Source organism: Salvelinus fontinalis, chromosome 40, assembly GCF_029448725.1.
Source record: "Salvelinus fontinalis isolate EN_2023a chromosome 40, ASM2944872v1, whole genome shotgun sequence".
In the NCBI taxonomy this organism is placed as follows: Eukaryota; Metazoa; Chordata; class Actinopteri; order Salmoniformes; family Salmonidae; genus Salvelinus; species Salvelinus fontinalis.
Window position 1 is genome coordinate 2,634,065 of NC_074704.1, and position 24,380 is coordinate 2,658,444.

General features: G+C 43.4%; 1 protein-coding gene across 2 annotated transcripts in view; it reads left to right on the top strand.

Moving 5' to 3' along the window:
- The first annotated feature begins 37 nt into the window (after positions 1-37).
- The window catches only part of LOC129839657 (monocyte to macrophage differentiation factor 2-like), a 57,476-nt gene continuing 33,133 nt past the window's right edge, over positions 38-24,380 (top strand). Inside the window, exon 1 of one of the 2 annotated variants that reach the window (XM_055907201.1) lies at positions 38-706. In XM_055907201.1, the coding sequence (XP_055763176.1) occupies positions 693-706 (14 nt within the window). In that variant the 5' untranslated portion in view covers positions 38-692. Of the gene's footprint in view, positions 707-18,237; positions 20,056-24,380 lie in introns of those variants that run through there. The other variant, XM_055907200.1, reaches the window with a different exon arrangement.

Below are 24,380 nucleotides of genomic sequence, written 5' to 3' on the forward strand. Positions count from 1 at the left end.
CTCACATTCAGAGCCCTTTTGTTTTGTTTAGGTGTCGGACTCACGCCATCTAACGGCTACATTCAGTACACACAACGTTGATAAACTACCAAACGTCTTGGAAATAGATGTTTTGCTCAAGCTTTGCTGGAGGTGTTTTTATGTTAAATATTACGATACATTATGATAACAGAAATTCTGACTTGCTGCTGTAGCCGTCCGTTTTGTTCTAGAAAACAAAGAGAAAGAACCAAATATTCTCCAACCCAGTATCTCTGGCCGCTTAAAACAACATCACGACTTGGATCCAGATTGAACCATTACCGAATCCGTAAAAAAAAAAAGAAAGATGTATTAATTTATTATTTTATTTTTTTTCTCCCGCGACGCAGGAAGACTGTTTCCCCTGGAAACCGTTTCCATCGTTCGCACTTCCGGGTGTAGCCTGTTCTGGGTCTAGCAACATATATCGTCGCTGCAGCACCGCGGCTTCCCGGATACTCGGTAGTCGGTGATCACCAGCATCATCAGCAGCAGCATCTTCCGTGGCTTAGATGTATTTTAGATAGCTAGTAGCAACACACCGCTGGAATAAACTAAATCAAGACAGGACGAGAAACAGCGCTGCTCAAACACACAACACTGAAGGCAACATTTTTTATATCATTACACCACGTCTCTACGTCAACTGTTGCTTTTTTTTCACATTTTAAATGAATCTTGTAAGGTATGTGGGTTTTGTTTTTTAAATAATTTGCACGTAAATGTGTACACATCGTGACGCCCAGTTAGTAGACGTTGTATCAACGTGAATGTGTTGGGTTTGATAAGCCGAACAGACACATATCGCACAATAACCAGCTGTGATGTTGCGCACCTATTTGGGACTCACTATGACAGCTGCTCCTATAGTAGTTTGGTTTATGTAACGCTATTATTTAGTACAATAGTGTAACGACCCTGGGTTTATAAACGCGGATATCGACTCTGCCGCACGAGCAGGCTTTTGCGGCACAGTCAATGGCGCGCTGGACTTCGGGCTTGAAGGTCGAGGGTTCGAGACCTGCTCCCTGCTGTTTCATTACAATATGATAATAATGCAATAACAATACAATAACAATACAATGATAAAGAGGTGGAAAACGGCTGGAATGGTTGAATATCTGAGTTCTGTCTACGTCGCCTGGGAGATGATCTGTTTTACAGTATAATAATGAATACCGATTATGGTCCTTATCGATAATACCGACTCCCTCTACAGCCCCGCGTGAACCGAAAGGACCGCGCGGGAACGTATCACTTCTACTAATCTATTTTATATCCGTTTCCTTGTACAGGCTGCACTAGCATGGACACGTTGTTTCCATGGCTTCTGATTTAAAGTAGTAATATCATCAGATGACAACATCATACTGATGCATTTACACCAGTGGACTTTTACTAGGGCCGTGTGTGTGTGTGTGTGTGTGTGTGTGTGTGTGTGTGTGTGTGTGTGTGTGTGTGTGTGTGTGTGTGTGTGCTTACCCCAGTTTTGTCAGTAAGCAGAGTGGTTGTATACATCTGACTATTGGTGGATAGTTCAATCAAAGTTAGCCTAGGTCACTGTGTGTGTGTGTGTGTGTGTGTGTGTGTGTGCTTACCCCAGTTTTGTCAGTAAGCAGAGTGGTTGTATACATCTGACTATTGGTGGATAGTTCAATCAAAGTTAGCCTAGGTCACTGTGTGTGTGTGTGTGTGTGTGTGTGTGTGTGTGTGTGTGTGTGTGTGTGTGTGTGTGTGTGTGTGTGTGTGTGTCTGTGTGTGTGTGTGTGTGTGTGTGTCTGTGTGTGTGTGTGTGTCTGTGTGTGTGTGTGTGTGTGTGTGTGTGTGTGTGTGTAAACTGTGAGAGGAGATGACAGATAGGTAGTCGTATTGTTACTATCCTCCTGTACTACTACGCCACTTTCTATTGAAGCAGACAGACAGGTCTGGACACACTGACTACAGACAGACAGGTCTGGACACACTGACTACAGACAGACAGGTCTGGACACACTGACTACAGACAGACAGGTCTGGACACACTGACTACAGACAGACAGGTCTGGACACACTGACTACAGACAGACAGGTCTGGACACACTGACTACAGACAGACAGGTCTGGACACACTGACTACAGACAGACAGGTCTGGACACACTGACTACAGACAGACAGGTCTGGACACACTGACTACAGACAGACAGGTCTGGACACACTGGCTACAGACAGACAGGTCTGGACACACTGACTACAGACAGACAGGTCTGGACACACTGACTACAGACAGACAGGTCTGGACACACTGACTACAGACAGACAGGTCTGGACACACTGACTACAGACAGACAGGTCTGGACACACTGACTACAGACAGACAGGTCTGGACACACTGACTACAGACAGACAGGTCTGGACACACTGACTACAGACAGACAGGTCTGGACACACTGACTACAGACAGACAGGTCTGGACACACTGACTACAGACAGACAGGTCTGGACACACTGACTACAGACAGACAGGTCTGGACACACTGACTACAGACAGACAGGTCTGGACACACTGACTACAGACAGACAGGTCTGGACACACTGACTACAGACAGACAGGTCTGGACACACTGACTACAGACAGACAGGTCTGGACACACTGACTACAGACAGACAGGTCTGGACACACTGACTACAGACAGACAGGTCTGGACACACTGACTACAGACAGACAGGTCTGGACACACTGACTACAGACAGACAGGTCTGGACACACTGACTACAGACAGACAGGTCTGGACACACTGACTACAGACAGACAGGTCTGGACACACTGACTACAGACAGACAGGTCTGGACACACTGACTACAGACAGACAGGTCTGGACACACTGACTACAGACAGACAGGTCTGGACACACTGACTACAGACAGACAGGTCTGGACACACTGACTACAGACAGACAGGTCTGGACACACTGACTACAGACAGACAGGTCTGGACACACTGACTACAGACAGACAGGTCTGTACACACTGACTACAGACAGACAGGTCTGGACACACTGACTACAGACAGACAGGTCTGGACACACTGACTACAGACAGACAGGTCTGGACACACTGACTACAGACAGACAGGTCTGGACACACTGACTACAGACAGACAGGTCTGGACACACTGACTACAGACAGACAGGTCTGGACACACTGACTACAGACAGACAGGTCTGGACACACTGACTACAGACAGACAGGTCTGGACACACTGACTACAGACAGACAGGTCTGGACACACTGACTACAGACAGACAGGTCTGGACACACTGACTACAGACAGACAGGTCTGGACACACTGACTACAGACAGACAGACAGGTCTGGACACACTGACTACAGACAGACAGGTCTGGACACACTGACTACAGACAGACAGACAGGTCTGGACACACTGGCTACAGACAGACAGACAGGTCTGGACACACTGGCTACAGACAGACAGACAGGTCTGGACACACTGACTACAGACAGACAGGTCTGGACACACTGACTACAGACAGACAGGTCTGGACACACTGACTACAGACAGACAGGTCTGGACACACTGACTACAGACAGACAGGTCTGGACACACTGACTACAGACAGACAGGTCTGGACACACTGACTACAGACAGACAGGTCTGGACACACTGACTACAGACAGACATGTCTGGACACACTGACTACAGACAGACATGTCTGGACACACTGACTACAGACAGACAGGTCTGGACACACTGACTACAGACAGACAGGTCTGGACACACTGACTACAGACAGACAGACAGGTCTGGACACACTGGCTACAGACAGACAGACAGGTCTGGACACACTGGCTACAGACAGACAGACAGGTCTGGACACACTGGCTACAGACAGACAGACAGGTCTGGACACACTGGCTACAGACAGACAGACAGGTCTGGACACACTGACTACAGACAGACAGACGGGTCTGGACACACTGACTACAGACAGACAGACGGGTCTGGACACACTGACTACAGACAGACAGACAGACAGGTCTGGACACACTGACTACAGATGGACAGACAGACAGTATACTGCAGTCAGAAAGAGAGAGTGTCACACACACAGAGTCTGGACTAGGTGTAGCCCTGCTGGGCTTTGGCTCTGTGATCTGTTGGTCTGGCCTGGCCATGTGTGTGGCCTGGGGCTCAGGTCATTAACAGACAGCTTGATAACCTAATTAACAGAACTGCCAACTGTCTGTATATGGGGGGATGGAGAGATGATAGGGAGAGGGATGGAGGGATGATGGGGAGAGGGATGGAGGGATGGTGGGGAGAGGGAGGGAGGGATGGATGGATGGAGGACGGAGGACGGAGGGGGGATTGCGTGGGGATGGATGGAGGGATGGTGGGGAGAGCGAGGGGTAGAGATGGAAGGAGAGAGAGGGAGGGTAGATGGAGAGAAAGAGAGAGGGGTAGAAATAGAAAGAGAGAGAGGTAGAGAGAGAGAGAGGGTAGAGATGGAGAGAGAGGGGTAGAAATGGAAAGAGAGAGTGAGAGAGGGGTGGAAAGAGAGAGAGAGGGTAGAGATGGAGAGAGGGGTAGAAATGGAAAGAGAGAGTGAGAGAGAGGTGGAAAGAGGGAGAGAGAGGGGTAGAATTGGAGAGAGTGAGAGAGAGGTGAAAAGAGGGAGAGTAGAGATGGAGAGTAAGAGAGATGGGTAGAAATGGAAAGAGAGAGAGAGGGGTGGAAAGAGATCGAGAGAGGGTAGAGATGGAGAGAAAGAGAGAGAGGGTAGAAATGGAGAGAGGTGGAAAGAGAGAGAGTAGAGATGGAGAGAGTGAGAGAGGAAGGAGGAAGTCCCTGTATTCAGGCCAGGTGCAGTGTGTTTAGAGATTAGAGAGGGACAACCTCTACCTACATTATAGTGTTTAGAGACTAGAGAGGGACAACCTCTACCTACATTATAGTGTTTAGAGAGGGACAACCTCTACCTACATTATAGTATTTAGAGACTAGAGAGGGACAACCTCAACCTACATTATAGTGTTTAGAGACTAGAGAGGGACAACCTCTACCTACATTATAGTGTTTAGAGACTAGAGAGGGACAACCTCTACCTACATTATAGTGTTTAGAGACTAGAGAGGGACAACCTCTACCTACATTATAGTGTTTAGAGACTAGAGAGGGACAACCTCTACCTACATTATAGTGTTTAGAGACTAGAGAGGGACAACCTCTACCTACATTATAGTGTTTAGAGACTAGAGAGGGACAACCTCTACCTACATTATAGTGTTTAGAGACTAGAGAGGGACAACCTCTACCTACATTATAGTGTTTAGAGACTAGAGAGGGACAACCTCTACCTACATTATAGTGTTTAGAGAGGGACAACCTCTACCTACATTATAGTGTTTAGAGACTAGAGAGGGACAACCTCTACCTACATTATAGTGTTTAGAGACTAGAGAGGGACAACCTCTACCTACATTATAGTGTTTAGAGACTAGAGAGGGACAACCTCAACCTACATTATAGTGTTTAGAGACTAGAGAGGGACAACCTCTACCTACATTATAGTGTTTAGAGACTAGAGAGGGACAACCTCAACCTACATTATAGTGTTTAGAGACTAGAGAGGGACAACCTCTACCTACATTATAGTGTTTAGAGAGGGACAACCTCTACCTACATTATAGTGTTTAGAGACTAGAGAGGGACAACCTCTACCTACATTATAGTGTTTAGAGACTAGAGAGGGACAACCTCTACCTACATTATAGTGTTTAGAGACTAGAGAGGGACAACCTCAACCTACATTATAGTGTTTAGAGACTAGAGAGGGACAACCTCTACCTACATTATAGTGTTTAGAGAGGGACAACCTCTACCTACATTATAGTGTTTAGAGACTAGAGAGGGACAACCTCTACCTACATTATAGTGTTTAGAGAGGGACAACCTCTACCTACATTATAGTGTTTAGAGACTAGAGAGGGACAACCTCTACCTACATTATAGTGTTTAGAGACTAGAGAGGGACAACCTCTACCTACATTATAGTGTTTAGAGCGGTACAACCTCTACCTACATTATAGTGTTTAGAGACTAGAGAGGGACAACCTCTACCTACATTATAGTGTTTAGAGCGGTACAACCTCTACCTACATTATAGTGTTTAGAGACTAGAGAGGGACAACCTCTACCTACATTATAGTGTTTAGAGCGGTACAACCTCTACCTACATTATAGTGTTTAGAGACTAGAGAGGGACAACCTCTACCTACATTATAGTGTTTAGAGACTAGAGAGGGACAACCTCTACCTACATTATAGTGTTTAGAGATTAGAGAGGGACAACCTCTACCTACATTATAGTGTTTAGAGACTAGAGAGGGACAACCTCTACCTACATTATAGTGTTTAGAGACTAGAGAGGGACAACCTCAACCTACATTATAGTGTTTAGAGACTAGAGAGGGACAACCTCTACCTACATTATAGTGTTTAGAGACTAGAGAGGGACAACCTCAACCTACATTATAGTGTTTAGAGACTAGAGAGGGACAACCTCTACCTACATTATAGTGTTTAGAGACTAGAGAGGGACAACCTCTACCTACATTATAGTGTTTAGAGACTAGAGAGGGACAACCTCAACCTACATTATAGTGTTTAGAGACTAGAGAGGGACGCCCTCTACCTACATTATAGTGTTTAGAGACTAGAGAGGGACAACCTCAACCTACATTATAGTGTTTAGAGAGGGACAACCTCTACCTACATTATAGTGTTTAGAGAGGGACAACCTCTACCTACATTATAGTGTTTAGAGACTAGAGAGGGACAACCTCTACCTACATTATAGTGTTTAGAGACTAGAGAGGGACAACCTCAACCTACATTATAGTGTTTAGAGAGGGACAACCTCTACCTACATTATAGTGTTTAGAGACTAGAGAGGGACAACCTCTACCTACATTATAGTGTTTAGAGACTAGAGAGGGACAACCTCAACCTACATTATAGTGTTTAGAGACTAGAGAGGGACAACCTCTACCTACATTATAGTGTTTAGAGAGGGACAACCTCTACCTACATTATAGTGTTTAGAGACTAGAGAGGGACAACCTCTACCTACATTATAGTGTTTAGAGAAGGACAACCTCTACCTACATTATAGTGTTTAGAGACTAGAGAGGGACAACCTCTACCTACATTATTGTGTTTAGAGACTAGAGAGGGACAACCTCTACCTACATTATAGTGTTTAGAGAGGGACAACCTCTACCTACATTATAGTGTTTAGAGAGGGACAACCTCTACCTACATTATAGTGTTTAGAGACTAGAGAGGGACAACCTCTACCTACATTATAGTGTTTAGAGACTAGAGGGACAACCTCTACCTACATTATAGTGTTTAGAGACTAGAGGGACAACCTCTACCTACATTATATTGTTTAGAGACTAGAGAGAAGGACAACCTCTACCTACATTATAGTGTTTAGAGACTAGAGAGGGACAACCTCTACCTACATTATAATGTTTAGAGACTAGAGAGGGACGACCTCTACCTACATTATAGTGTTTAGAGAGGTACAACCTCTACCTACATTATAGTGTTTAGAGACTAGAGAGGGACAACCTCTACCTACATTATAGTGTTTAGAGACTAGAGAGGGACAACCTCTACCTACATTATAGTGTTTAGAGACTAGAGAGGGACAACCTCTACCTACATTATAGTGTTTAGAGACTAGAGAGTGACAACCTCAACCTACATTATAGTGTTTAGAGACTAGAGGGACAACCTCTACCTACATTATAGTGTTTAGAGACTAGAGAGGGACAACCTCTACCTACATTATAGTGTTTAGAGACTAGAGAGGGACAACCTCTACCTACATTATAGTGTTTAGAGACTAGAGAGGGACAACCTCTACCTACATTATAGCGTTTAGAGACTAGAGAGGGACAACCTCTACCTACATTATAGTGTTTAGAGAGGGACAACCTCTACCTACATTATAGTGTTTAGAGACTAGAGAGGGACAACCTCTACCTACTTTATAGTGTTTAGAGACTAGAGAGGGACAACCTCTACCTACAGTATAGTGTTTAGAGACTAGAGAGGGACAACCTCTACCTACATTATAGTGTTTAGAGACTAGAGAGGTACAACCTCTACCTACATTGTAGTGTTTAGAGACTAGAGAGGGACAACCTCAACCTACATTATAGTGTTTAGAGACTAGAGAGGGACAACCTCTACCTACATTATAGTGTTTAGAGACTAGAGAGGGACAACCTCTACCTACATTATAGTGTTTAGAGACTAGAGAGGGACAACCTCTACCTACATTATAGTGTTTAGAGACTAGAGAGGGACAACCTCTACCTACTTTATAGTGTTTAGAGACTAGAGAGGGACAACCTCTACTTACATTATAGTGTTTAGAGAGGGACAACCTCTACCTACATTATAGTGTTTAGAGACTAGAGAGGGACAACCTCTACCTACATTATAGTGTTTAGAGACTAGAGAGGGACAACTTCTACCTACATTATAGTGTTTAGAGACTAGAGAGGGACAACCTCAACCTACATTATAGTGTTTAGAGACTAGAGAGGCACAACCTCTACCTACATTATAGTGTTTAGAGACTAGAGAGGGACAACCTCTACCTACATTATAGTGTTTAGAGAGGGACAACCTCTACCTACATTATAGTGTTTAGAGACTAGAGAGGGACAACCTCTACCTACATTATAGTGTTTAGAGACTAGAGAGGGACAACCTCTACCTACATTATAGTGTTTAGAGACTAGAGAGGGACAACCTCTACCTACATTATAGTGTTTAGAGACTAGAGAGGGACAACCTTTACCTACATTATAGTGTTTAGAGACTAGAGAGGGACAACCTCTACCTACATTATAGTGTTTAGAGACTAGAGAGGTACAACCTCTACCTACATTATAGTGTTTAGAGACTAGAGAGGGACAACCTCTACCTACATTATAGTGTTTAGAGACTAGAGAGGGACAACCTCTACCTACATTATAGTGTTTAGAGACTAGAGAGGGACAACCTCTACCTACATTATAGTGTTTAGAGACTAGAGAGGGACAACCTCTACCTACATTATAGTGTTTAGAGACTAGAGAGAGACAACCTCTACCTACATTATAGTGTTTAGAGACTAGAGAGGTACAACCTCTACCTACATTATAGTGTTTAGAGACTAGAGAGGGACAACCTCTACCTACATTATAGTGTTTAGAGACTAGAGAGGGACAACCTCTACCTACATTATAGTGTTTAGAGACTAGAGAGGGACAACCTCTACCTACATTATAGTGTTTAGAGACTAGAGAGGGACAACCTCTACCTACATTATAGTGTTTAGAGACTAGAGAGGTACAACCTCTACCTACATTATAGTGTTTAGAGACTAGAGAGGGACAACCTCTACCTACATTATAGTGTTTAGAGAGGGACAACCTCAACCTACATTATAGTGTTTAGAGAGGGACAACCTCAACCTACTTTATAGTGTTTAGAGACTAGAGAGGGACAACCTCAACCTACATTATAGTGTTTAGAGACTAGAGAGGGACAACCTCTACCTACATTATAGTGTTTAGAGACTAGAGAGGGACAACCTCTACCTACATTATAGTGTTTAGAGACTAGAGAGGGACAACCTCAACCTACATTATAGTGTTTAGAGACTAGAGAGGGACAACCTCTACCTACATTATAGTGTTTAGAGAGGGACAATCTCAACCTACATTATAGTGTTTAGAGAGGGACAACCTCAACCTACATTATAGTGTTTAGAGACTAGAGAGGGACAACCTCTACCTACATTATAGTGTTTAGAGACTAGAGAGGGACAACCTCTACCTACATTATAGTGTTTAGAGACTAGAGAGGGACAACCTCAACCTACATTATAGTGTTTAGAGACTAGAGAGGGACAACCTCTACCTACATTATAGTGTTTAGAGACTAGAGAGGGACAACCTCAACCTACATTATAGTGTTTAGAGACTAGAGAGGGACAACCTCAACCTACATTATAGTGTTTAGAGACTAGAGCGGGACAACCTCTACCTACATTATAGTGTTTAGAGACTAGAGAGGGACAACCTCAACCTACATTATAGTGTTTAGAGAGGGACAACCTCAACCTACATTATAGTGTTTAGAGACTAGAGAGGGACAACCTCTACCTACATTATAGTGTTTAGAGACTAGAGAGGGACAACCTCTACCTACATTATAGTGTTTAGAGACTAGAGAGGGACAACCTCTACCTACATTATAGTGTTTAGAGACTAGAGAGGGACAACCTCTACCTACATTATAGTGTTTAGAGACTAGAGAGGGACAACCTCTACCTACATTATAGTATTTAGAGACTAGAGAGGGACAACCTCTACCTACTTTATAGTGTTTAGAGACTAGAGAGGGACAACCTCTACCTGCATTATAGTGTTTAGAGACTAGAGAGGGACAACCTCTACCTACATTATAGTGTTTAGAGACTAGAGAGGGACAACCTCTACCTACATTATAGTGTTTAGAGACTAGAGAGGGACAACCTCAACCTACATTATAGTGTTTAGAGAGGGACAATCTCAACCTACATTATAGTGTTTAGAGAGGGACAACCTCAACCTACATTATAGTGTTTAGAGACTAGAGAGGGACAACCTCTACCTACATTATAGTGTTTAGAGACTAGAGAGGGACAACCTCTACCTACATTATAGTGTTTAGAGACTAGAGAGGGACAACCTCTACCTACATTATAGTGTTTAGAGACTAGAGAGGGACAACCTCTACCTACATTATAGTATTTAGAGACTAGAGAGGGACAACCTCTACCTACTTTATAGTGTTTAGAGACTAGAGAGGGACAACCTCTACCTGCATTATAGTGTTTAGAGACTAGAGAGGGACAACCTCTACCTACATTATAGTGTTTAGAGACTAGAGAGGGACAACCTCTACCTACATTATAGTGTTTAGAGACTAGAGAGGGACAACCTCAACCTACATTATAGTGTTTAGAGACTAGAGAGGGACAACCTCTACCTACATTATAGTGTTTAGAGACTAGAGAGGTACAACCTCTACCTACATTATAGTGTTTAGAGACTAGAGAGGGACAACCTCTACCTACATTATAGTGTTTAGAGACTAGAGAGGGACAACCTCTACCTACATTATAGTGTTTAGAGACTAGAGAGGGACAACCTCTACCTACATTATAGTGTTTAGAGACTAGAGAGGGACAACCTCTACCTACATTATAGTGTTTAGAGAGGGACAACCTCTACCTACATTATAGTGTTTAGAGACTAGAGAGGGACAACCTCTACCTACATTATAGTGTTTAGAGACTAGAGAGGGACAACCTCTACCTACATTATAGTGTTTAGAGACTAGAGAGGGACAACCTCTACCTACATTATAGTGTTTAGAGACTAGAGAGGGACAACCTCTACCTACATTATAGTGTTTAGAGACTAGAGAGGGACAACCTCTACCTACATTATAGTGTTTAGAGAGGGACAACCTCTACCTACATTATAGTGTTTAGAGACTAGAGAGGGACAACCTCTACCTACATTATAGTGTTTAGAGAGGGACAACCTCTACCTACATTATAGTGTTTAGAGACTAGAGAGGGACAACCTCTACCTACATTATAGTGTTTAGAGACTAGAGAGGGACAAACTCAACCTACATTATAGTGTTTAGAGACTAGAGGGACAACCTTTACCTACTGTATAGGGAAAAGGTTGATGTTGCTGCTAGACGCTGGTCTTGGGTCAGTTATGCGTTTTATCCACTAATGGTTAATGTTAAGATTGGGAGAGGGGAAACTGATCCCAGGTCTGTACCTAGGGGAAGCTTATCCCAGGTCTGTACCTAGGGGAAGCTGATCCCAGGTCTGTACCTAGGGGAAGCTGATCCCAGGTCTGTACCTAGGGGAAGCTGATCCCAGGTCTGTACCTAGGGGAAGCTGATCCCAGGTCTGTACCTAGGGGAAGCTGATCCCAGGTCTGTACCTAGGGGAAGCAGATCCCAGGTCTGTACCTAGGGGAAGCTGATCCCAGGTCTGTACCTAGGGGAAGCTGATCCCAGGTCTGTACCTAGGGGAAGCTGATCCCAGGTCTGTACCTAGGGGAAGCTGATCCCAGGTCTCTACCTAGGTAACTTCCGGCGCCGAGCGAGATGGCAGCCTCGCTTCGCGTTCCTTGGAAAATATGCAGTATTCTGTTTTTCTATTTGTTATTTCTTACATTGGTACCCCAGGTGATCTTAGATTTCATTACATACAGTCGGGAGGAACTACTGAATATACGATTAACGTCAACTAACCACCGTTCCTACCAGGAATATGACTTTCCCGAAACGGATCCAGTGTTTTGCCTTCCACCCAATACAATGGACCTGATCCGGCGAAGCTACACGACGCCGGAAAAGGGGAAAACGTAGTGGTCTCCTGGTCAGGCTTCGGAGACGGGCACATCGCGCTCCACTCCCTAGCATACTACTCGCCAATGTCCAGTCTCTTGACAATAAGGTCGATGAAATCCGAGCACGGGTAACATTCCAGAGAGACATCAGGGATTGCAACGTGCTCTGCTTCACGGAAACATGGCTAACTCAAAAGACGCTAACGGAGTCGGTGCAGCCAGCTGGTTTCTTCACGCATCGCGCAGACAGAAACAAACATCTTTCTGGTAAGAAGAGGGGCGGGGGGGTATGCCTCATGATTAACGAGACGTGGTGTGACCATCATAACAACACTCAGGAACTCAAGTCATTCTGTTCACCTGATCTAGAACTCCTCACAATCAAATGTCGATCGCATTATCTACCAAGGGAATTCTCTTCGGTTTTAATCACAGCCGTATATATTCCCCCCCAAGCAGACACATCGATGGCCCTGAACGAACTCTATCTGACTCTCTGTAAACTGGAAACCACACACCCTGAGGCTGCATTCATCGTAGCTGGGGATTTTAACAAGGCTAATCTAAAAACAAAACTCCCTAAATTCTATCAGCACATCGATTGTCCTACCAGGGCTGGCAAAACTCTGGACCATTGTTATACTAACTTCCGCGACGCATATAAGGCCCTCCCCCGCCCTCCTTTCGGAAAAGCTGACCACGACTCCATTTTGTTGATTCCAGCCTACAAACAGAAATTAAAACTACAAGCTCCCGCGCTCAGGTCTGTTCAACGCTGGTCCGACCAATCTGATTCCACGCTTCAAGACTGCTTCGATCACGCGGATTGGAATATGTTCCGCACTGCGTCCAACAACAACATTGAAGAATATGCTGATTCGGTGAGCGAGTTCATTAGGAAGTGCATTGACGATGTCGTACCCACAGCAACGATTAAAACATTCCCAAACCAGAAACCGTGGATTTACGGCAGCATTCGCGTGAAACTGAAAGCGCGAACCACTGCTTTTAACCAGGGCAAGGTGACCGGAAACATGACCGAATACACACAGTGTAGCTATTCTCTCCGCAAGGCTATCAAACAGGCTAAGTCCCAGTACAGAGACAAAATTGAATCGCAATTCAACAGTTCAGACACAAGAGGTATGTGGCAGGGTCTACAGTCTATCATGGATTACAAAAAGAAAACCAGCCCCGTCACGGACCAAGATGTCTTGCTCCCAGACAGGCTAAATACCTTTTTTGCCCGCTTTGAGGACAATACAGTGCCACTGACACGGCCCGCTACCAAAACCTGCGGGCTCTCCTTCACTGCAGCCGAGGTGAGTAAAACATTTAAACGTGTTAACCCTCGCAAGGCTGCAGGCCCAGACGGCATCCCCGGCCGCGTCCTCAGAGCATGCGCAGACCAGCTGGCTGGTGTGTTTACGGACATATTCAATCAATCCTTATCCCAGTCTGCTGTTCCCACATGCTTCAAGAGGGCCACCATTGTTCCTGTTCCCAAGAAAGCTAAGGTAACTGAGCTAAACGACTACCGCCCCGTAGCACTCACTTCCGTCATCATGAAGTGCTTTGAGAGACTAGTCAAGGACCATATCACCTCCACCCTACCGGACACCCTAGACCCACTCCAATTTGCTTACCGACCCAATAGGTCCACAGACGACGCAATCGCAACCACACTGCACACTGCCCTAACCCATCTGGACAAGAGGAATACCTATGTGAGAATGCTGTTCATCGACTACAGCTCAGCATTTAACACCATAGTACCCTCCAAACTCGTCATCAAGCTCGAGACCCTGGGTCTCGACCCCGCCCTGTGCAACTGGGTCCTGGACTTCCTGACGGGCCGCCCCCAGGTGGTGAGGGTAGGTAACAACATCTCCACCCCGCTGATCCTCAACACTGGGGCCCCACAAGGGTGCGTTCTGAGCCCTCTCCTGTACTCCCTGTTCACCCACGACTGCGTGGCCATGCACGCCTCCAACTCAATCATCAAGTTTGCGGACGACACTACAGTGGTAGGCTTGATTACCAACAACGACGAGACGGCCTACAGGGAGGAGGTGAGGGCCCTCGGAGTGTGGTGTCAGGAAAATAACCTCACACTCAACGTCAACAAAACAAAGGAGATGATTGTGGACTTCAGGAAACAGCAGAGGGAGCACCCCCCTATCCACATCGACGGGTCAGTAGTGGAGAAGGTGGAAAGTTTTAAGTTCCTCGGTGTACACATCACGGACAAACTGAATTGGTCCACCCACACAGACAGCGTTGTGAAGAAGGCGCAGCAGCGCCTCTTCAACCTCAGGAGGCTGAAGAAATTCGGCTTGTCACCAAAAGCACTCACAAACTTCTACAGATGCACAATCGAGAGCATCCTGTCGGGCTGTATCACCGCCTGGTACGGCAACTGCTCCGCACACAACCGTAAGGCTCTCCAGAGGGTAGTGAGGTCGGCAGAACGCATCACCCGGGGCAAACTACCTGCCCTCCAGGACACCTACACCACCCGATGTCACAGGAAGGCCATAAAGATCATCAAGGACAACAACCACCCAAGCCACTGCCTGTTCACCCCGCTATCATCCAGAAGGCGAGGTCAGTACAGGTGCATCCAAGCAAGGACCGAGAGACGGAAAAACAGCTTCTATCTCAAGGCCATCAGACTGTTAAACAGCCACCACTAACATTTAGCGGCCGCTGCCAACATACTGACTCAACTCCAGCCACTTTAAAAATGGGAATTGATGGAAATTATGTAAAAATGTACCACCAGCCACTTTAAACAATGCCACCTAATATAATGTTTACATACCCTACATTACACATCTCTTATGTATATGTATATACTGTACTCTATATCATCTACTGCATCTTGCCATCTTATGTAATACATGGACCACTAGCCACTTTAAACTATGCCACTTTATGTTTACATACCCTACAGTACTCATCTCATAGGTATATACCGTACTCTATACCATGTACTGCACCTTGCCTATGCCGTTCTGTACCATCACTCATTCATATATCTTTATGTACATATTCTTTATCCCTTTACACTTGCGTGTATAAGGTAGTAGTTGCTGAATTGTTAGGTTAGATTACTTGTTGTTATTACTGCATTGTCGGAACTAGAAGCACAAGCATTTCGCTACACTCGCATTAACATCTGCTAACCATGTGTATGTGACTAATAAAATTTGATTTGATTTGATAGGGGAAGCTGATCTCAGGTCTGTACCTAGGGGAAACTGATCCTAGGTCTGTACCTAGGGGAAACTGATCCCAGGTCTGTACCTAGGGGAAGCTGATCCCAGGTCTGTACCTAGGGGAAGCTGATCCCAGGTCTGTACCTAGGGGAAGCTGATCCCAGGTCTGTACCTAGGGGAAGCTGATCCCAGGTCTGTACCTAGGGGAAGCTGATCCCAGGTCTGTACCTAGGGGAAGCTGATCCCAGGTCTGTACCTAGGGGAAGCTGATCCCAGGTCTGTACCTAGGGGAAGCTGATCCCAGGTCTCTACCTCGGGGAAGCTGATCCCAGGTCTCTACCTAGGGGAAGTTGATCCCAGGTCTGTACCTAGGGGAAGCTGATCCCAGGTCTCTACCTAGGGGAAGCTGATCCCAGGTCTCTACCTAGGGGAAGCTGATCCCAGGTCTGTACCTAGGGGAAGCTGATCCCAGGTCTGTACCGAGGGGAAACTTCACCCCAGAACACATTATAGAGATCTACTGGGCCAGGAGTCTGTGTGACAGACTGAGGTTGAACCCTGTGACTGTTAGCCAGTTGAGCTAAAGCCCTAGGAGCTAATGCAGCTCTTCGTGTGTGTGTGTGCGGCGGTGACAGTGACAGGATCTCTGTTCTTTCACAGAAACAGGAACACACACACACACACACCACCCCGCCTCTTTCTTTGTGGCCCAGATATAACCACTGACGTTACACACACCGTGTCTTTGTTTGTGTGTGTGTGTGTGTGTGTGTGTGTGTGTGTGTCTACGTGTGTGTGTGTTCCTGTGTGTGTGTGTGTGTGTGTGTGTGTGTTCCTGTGTCTCTCTGTGTGTGTGTGTGTTCCTGTGTGTGTGTGTTCCTGTGTGTGTGTGTGTGTGTGTTCCTGTCTCCGCACGTCCTCTTTTCTTCATGCTAATTTAATCACTGAGAAGAGGAGAGATGGAACTGGGAGTGAGGAGAGGAGAGATGGATCTGGGAGAGAGGAGAGGAGAGATGGATCTGGGAGTGAGGAGAAGGATGGAAGGAGAGGAGAGATGGATCTGGGAGTGAGGAGAAGGATGGAAGGAGAGGAGAGATGGATCTGGGAGTGAGGAGAGGAGAGATGGATCTGGGAGTGAGGAGAGGGATGGAAGGAGACTGGGATGGATCTGGGAGTGAGGAGAGGGATGGAAGGAGACTGGGATGGATCTGGGAGTGAGGAGAAGGATGGAAGGAGACTGGGATGGAGGGAGGGAGAGGAGAGAGAAGAGGAAAAGGGAGTTTTTAGTGACATAAAAAAATCCTTGCTCGGGGGTTTCCATGGCTACAGTGACATCACCATTCTACATCTACTTTGTGTGTGTGTGTGAGAGACAGACCGCTTTTTTCAGCCTCAGTCGATCCTTGGTTACTGGCAGTTGCCAGGCAACTGTAGTCATGGCAAAAAGCAGATTTCTGAGAGAGGGAGATTCCAGAACTCTGAAAAAGAACATCTGATTGCTATCAATCAGAGAAAACAAACACAGACTGATGGAGGTAGAGAGAGATAACAAACAGACTGATGGAGGTGGAGAGAGAGAACAAACAGACTGATGGAGGTGGAGAGAGAGAACAAACAGACTGATGGAGGGAGGTGGAGAGAGAACAAACAGACTGATGGAGGGAGGTGGAGAGAAAGAACAAACAGACTGATTGAGGTGGAGAGAAAGAACAAACAGACTGATTGAGGTAGGTGGAGAGAGAGAACAAACAGACTGATTGAGGTAGGTGGAGAGAAAGAACAAACAGACTGATTGAGGTAGGTGGAGAGAGAGAACAAACAGACTGATTGAGGTAGGTGGAGAGAGAGAACAAACAGACTGATGGAGGGAGGTGGAGAGAGAACAAACACAGACTCATGGAGGTGGAGAGAGATAACAAACAGACTGATGGAGGTGGAGAGAGAACAAACAGACTGATGGAGGGAGGTGGAGAGAGAACAAACAGACTGATGGAGGGAGGTGGAGAGAGAACAAACAGACTGATGGAGGTGGAGAGAGAGAACAAACAGACTGATTGAGGGAGGTGGAGAGAGATAACAAACAGACTGATGGAGGTGGAGAGAGAGAACAAACAGACTGATGGAGGTGGAGAGAGAGAACAAACAGACTGATGGAGGGAGGTGGAGAGAGAACAAACACAGACTGATGGAGGTGGAGAGAGAGAACAAACAGACTGATGGAGGTGGAGAGAGAGAACAAACACAGACTGATGGAGGTGGAGAGAGAAAACAAACAGACTGATGGAGGTGGAGAGAGAGAACAAACAGACTGATGGAGGTGGAGAGAGAGAACAAACACAGACTGATGGAGGTGGAGAGAGAGAACAAACAGACTGATGGAGGTGGAGAGAGAGAACAAACAGACTGATGGAGGTGGAGAGAGAGAACAAACAGACTGATGGAGGTGGAGAGAGAGAACAAACAGACTGATGGAGGTGGAGAGAGAGAACAAACAGACTGATGGAGGTGGAGAGAGAACTAACACAGACTGATGCAGGTGGAGAGAGAGAACAAACACAGACTGATGGAGGTGGAGAGAGAGAACAAACAGACTGATGGAGGTAGAGAGAGATAACAAACAGACTGATGGAGGTGGAGAGAGAGAACAAACAGACTGATGGAGGTGGAGAGAGAGAACAAACAGACTGATGGAGGTGGAGAGAGAGAACAAACAGACTGATGGAGGTAGAGAGAGATAACAAACAGACTGATGGAGGTGGAGAGAGAGAACAAACAGACTGATGGAGGTGGAGAGAGAGAACAAACAGACTGATGGAGGTGGAGAGAGAGAACAAACAGACTGATGGAGGTGGAGAGAGAGAACAAACAGACTGATGGAGGTGGAGAGAGAGAACAAACAGACTGATGGAGGTGGAGAGAGAGAACAAACACAGACTGATGGAGGGAGGTGGAGAGAGATAACAAACAGACTGATGGAGGTGGAGAGAGAACTAACACAGACTGATGGAGGTGGAGAGAGAGAACAAACAGACTGATGGAGGTGGAGAGAGAACAAACACAGACTGATGGAGGTGGAGAGAGAGAACAAACAGACTGATGGAGGTGGAGAGAGAAAACAAACAGACTGATGCAGGTGGAGAGAGAGAACAAACACAGACTGATGGAGGTGGAGAGAGAGAACAAACAGACTGATGGAGGTGGAGAGAGATAACAAACAGACTGATGGAGGTGGAGAGAAAACAAACAGACTGATGGAGGTGGAGAGAGAGAACAAACACAGACTGATGGAGGTGGAGAGAGAGAACAAACAGACTGATGGAGGTGGAGAGAGAGAACAAACACAGACTGATGGAGGGAGGTGGAGAGAGAAAACAAACAGACTGATGGAGGTGGAGAGAGTTAACAAACACAGACTGATGGAGGTGGAGAGAGAGAACAAACAGACTGATGGAGGTGGAGAGAGAACAAACAGACTGATGGAGGTGGAGAGAGAGAACAAACACAGACTGATGGAGGTGGAGAGAGAGAACAAACAGACTGATGGAGGTGGAGAGAGAGAACAAACAGACTGATGGAGGGAGGTGGAGAGAGAACAAACAGACTGATGGAGGTGGAGAGAGAGAACAAACACAGACTGATGGAGGTGGAGAGAGAGAACAAACAGACTGATGGAGGTGGAGAGAGAGAACAAACAGACTGATGGAGGGAGGTGGAGAGAGAACAAACAGACTGATGGAGGTGGAGAGAGAAAACAAACAGACTGATGGAGGTGGAGAGAGAGAACAAACACAGACTGATGGAGGGAGGTGGAGAGAGAACAAACAGACTGATGGAGGTGGAGAGAGAGAACAAACAGACTGATGGAGGTGGAGAGAGAACAAACAGACTGATGGAGGTGGAGAGAGAGAACAAACACAGACTGATGGAGGTGGAGAGAGAGAACAAACAGACTGATGGAGGTGGAGAGAGAACAAACAGATTGATGGAGGTGGAGAGAGAGAACAAACAGACTGATGGAGGGAGGTGGAGAGAGAAAACAAACAGACTGATGGAGGTGGAGAGAGAGAACAGACTGATGGAGGTGGAGAGAGAGAACAAACACAGACTGATGGAGGTGGAGAGAGAGAACAAACAGACTGATGGAGGGAGGTGGAGAGAGAACAAACAGACTGATGGAGGTGGAGAGAGAAAACAAACAGACTGATGGAGGTGTAGAGAGAAAACAAACAGACTGATGGAGGTGGAGAGAGAGAACAAACACAGACTGATGGAGGTGGAGAGAGAGAACAAACAGACTGATGGAGGTGGAGAGAGAGAACATGAGGTGGGGAAGAGAGGGGATGAATAGAGCGGGAGGGGCAGTAACATTTAATAACATGTAGTTAGTGATGCTGGTGTGTGAATGAGGAGTATCATTTAATAATATATAGTTAGTGATGTTGGTGTGTGAATGAGGAGTATCATTTAATAATATATAGTTAGTGATGCTGGTGTGTGAATGAGGAGTAACATTTAATAATATATAGTTAGTGATGTTGGTGTGTGAATGAGGAGTATCATTTAATAATATATAGTTAGTGATGCTGGTGTGTGAATGAGGAGTATCATTTAATAATATATAGTTAGTTATTGATGTTGGTGTGTGAATGAGGAGTAACATTTAATAATATATAGTTAGTTAGTGATATGATTCAGTAGTAATATATAGTTAGTGATGTTGGTGTGTGAATGAGGAGTAACATTTAATAATATATAGTTAGTTATTGATGTTGGTGTGTGAATGAGGAGTAACATTTAATAATATATAGTTAGTTATTGATGTTGGTGTGTGAATGAGGAGTAACATTTAATAATATATAGTTAGTTATTGATGTTGGTGTGTGAATGAGGAGTAACATTTAATAACATATAGTTAGTTATTGATGTTGGTGTGTGAATGAGGAGTAACATTTAATAATATATAGTTAGTTATTGATGTTGGTGTGTGAATGAGGAGTAACATTTAATAATATATAGTTAGTTATTGATGTTGGTGTGTGAATGAGGAGTAACATTTAATAATATATAGTTAGTTAGTGATGTTGGTGTGTGAATGAGGAGTAACATTTAATAATATATAGTTAGTTAGTGATGTTGGTGTGTGAATGAGGAGTATCATTTAATAATATATAGTTAGTTAGTGATGTTGGTGTGTGAATGAGGAGTAACATTTAATAATATATAGTTAGTTATTGATGTTGGTGTGTGAATGAGGAGTAACATTTAATAATATATAGTTAGTTATTGATGTTGGTGTGTGAATGAGGAGTAACATTTAATAACATGTAGTTAGTGATGTTGGTGTGTGAATGAGGAGTAACATTTAATAATATATAGTTAGTTAGTGATGTTGGTGTGTGAATGAGGAGTAACATTTAATAATATATAGTTAGTTAGTGATATGATTCAGTAGTAATATATAGTTAGTGATGCTGGTGTGATTCAGTAGTAATATATAGTTAGTGATGTTGGTGTGTGATTCAGTAGTAATATATAGTTAGTGATGTTGGTGTGTGATTCAGTAGTAATATATAGTTAGTGATGCTGGTGTGTGATTCAGTAGTAATATATAGTTAGTGATGTTGGTGTGTGATTCAGTAGTAATATATTGTTAGTGATGCTGGTGTGTGATTCAGTAGTAATATATAGTGAGTGATGTTGGTGTGTGATTCAGTAGTAATATATAGTTAGTGATGTTGGTGTGTGATTCAGTAGTAATATATAGTTAGTGATGCTGGTGTGTGTGATTCAGTAGTAATATATAGTTAGTGATGCTGGTGTGTGATTCAGTAGTAATATATAGTGAGTGATGTTGGTGTGTGATTCAGTAGTAATATATAGTTAGTGATGCTGGTGTGTGATTCAGTAGTAATATATAGTTAGTGATGCTGGTGTGTGATTCAGTAGTAATATATAGTTAGTGATGCTGGTGTGTGATTCAGTAGTAATATATAGTTAGTGATGCTGGTGTGTGATTCAGTAGTAATATATAGTGAGTGATGCTGGTGTGTGATTCAGTAGTAATATATAGTGAGTGATGTTGGTGTGTGATTCAGTAGTAATATATAGTTAGTGATGTTGGTGTGTGATTCAGTAGTAATATATAGTTAGTGATGCTGGTGTGTGTGATTCAGTAGTAACATATAGTTAGTGATGCTGGTGTGTGATTCAGTAGTAATATATAGTTAGTGATGCTGGTGTGTGATTCAGTAGTAATATATAGTTAGTGATGCTGGTGTGTGATTCAGTAGTAATATATAGTGAGTGATGTTGGTGTGTGATTCAGTAGTAATATATAGTTAGTGATGCTGGTGTGTGATTCAGTAGTAATATATAGTTAGTGATGCTGGTGTGTGATTCAGTAGTAATATATAGTTAGTGATGCTGGTGTGTGATTCAGTAGTAATATATAGTTAGTGATGCTGGTGTGTGATTCAGTAGTAATATATAGTGAGTGATGTTGGTGTGTGATTCAGTAGTAATATATAGTTAGTGATGTTGGTGTGTGATTCAGTAGTAATATATAGTTAGTGATGCTGGTGTGTGATTCAGTAGTAATATATAGTTAGTGATGCTGGTGTGTGATTCAGTAGTAATATATAGTTAGTGATGCTGGTGTGTGATTCAGTAGTAATATATAGTTAGTGATGCTGGTGTGTGATTCAGTAGTAATATATAGTTAGCGATGCTGGTGTGTGATTCAGTAGTAATATATAGTTAGTGATGTTGGTGTGTGAATGAGGAGTAACATTTAATAATATATAGTTAGTTATTGATGTTGGTGTGTGAATGAGGAGTAACATTTAATAATATATAGTTAGTTATTGATGTTGGTGTGTGAATGAGGAGTAACATTTAATAATATATAGTTAGTTATTGATGTTGGTGTGTGAATGAGGAGTAACATTTAATAACATATAGTTAGTTATTGATGTTGGTGTGTGAATGAGGAGTAACATTTAATAATATATAGTTAGTTATTGATGTTGGTGTGTGAATGAGGAGTAACATTTAATAATATATAGTTAGTTATTGATGTTGGTGTGTGAATGAGGAGTAACATTTAATAATATATAGTTAGTTAGTGATGTTGGTGTGTGAATGAGGAGTAACATTTAATAATATATAGTTAGTTAGTGATGTTGGTGTGTGAATGAGGAGTATCATTTAATAATATATAGTTAGTTAGTGATGTTGGTGTGTGAATGAGGAGTAACATTTAATAATATATAGTTAGTTATTGATGTTGGTGTGTGAATGAGGAGTAACATTTAATAATATATAGTTAGTTATTGATGTTGGTGTGTGAATGAGGAGTAACATTTAATAACATGTAGTTAGTGATGTTGGTGTGTGAATGAGGAGTAACATTTAATAATATATAGTTAGTTAGTGATGTTGGTGTGTGAATGAGGAGTAACATTTAATAATATATAGTTAGTGATGTTGGTGTGTGAATGAGGAGTAACATTTAATAATATATAGTTAGTGATGTTGGTGTGTGAATGAGGAGTAACATTTAATAATATATAGTTAGTTAGTGATGTTGGTGTGTGAATGAGGAGTAACATTTAATAATATATAGTTAGTTAGTGATGTTGGTGTGTGAATGAGGAGTAACATTTAATAATATATAGTTAGTTAGTGATATGATTCAGTAGTAATATATAGTTAGTGATGCTGGTGTGATTCAGTAGTAATATATAGTTAGTGATGTTGGTGTGTGATTCAGTAGTAATATATAGTTAGTGATGTTGGTGTGTGATTCAGTAGTAATATATAGTTAGTGATGCTGGTGTGTGATTCAGTAGTAATATATAGTTAGTGATGTTGGTGTGTGATTCAGTAGTAATATATTGTTAGTGATGCTGGTGTGTGATTCAGTAGTAATATATAGTGAGTGATGTTGGTGTGTGATTCAGTAGTAATATATAGTTAGTGATGTTGGTGTGTGATTCAGTAGTAATATATAGTTAGTGATGCTGGTGTGTGTGATTCAGTAGTAATATATAGTTAGTGATGCTGGTGTGTGATTCAGTAGTAATATATAGTGAGTGATGTTGGTGTGTGATTCAGTAGTAATATATAGTTAGTGATGCTGGTGTGTGATTCAGTAGTAATATATAGTTAGTGATGCTGGTGTGTGATTCAGTAGTAATATATAGTTAGTGATGCTGGTGTGTGATTCAGTAGTAATATATAGTTAGTGATGCTGGTGTGTGATTCAGTAGTAATATATAGTGAGTGATGCTGGTGTGTGATTCAGTAGTAATATATAGTGAGTGATGTTGGTGTGTGATTCAGTAGTAATATATAGTTAGTGATGTTGGTGTGTGATTCAGTAGTAATATATAGTTAGTGATGCTGGTGTGTGTGATTCAGTAGTAACATATAGTTAGTGATGCTGGTGTGTGATTCAGTAGTAATATATAGTTAGTGATGCTGGTGTGTGATTCAGTAGTAATATATAGTTAGTGATGCTGGTGTGTGATTCAGTAGTAATATATAGTGAGTGATGTTGGTGTGTGATTCAGTAGTAATATATAGTTAGTGATGCTGGTGTGTGATTCAGTAGTAATATATAGTTAGTGATGCTGGTGTGTGATTCAG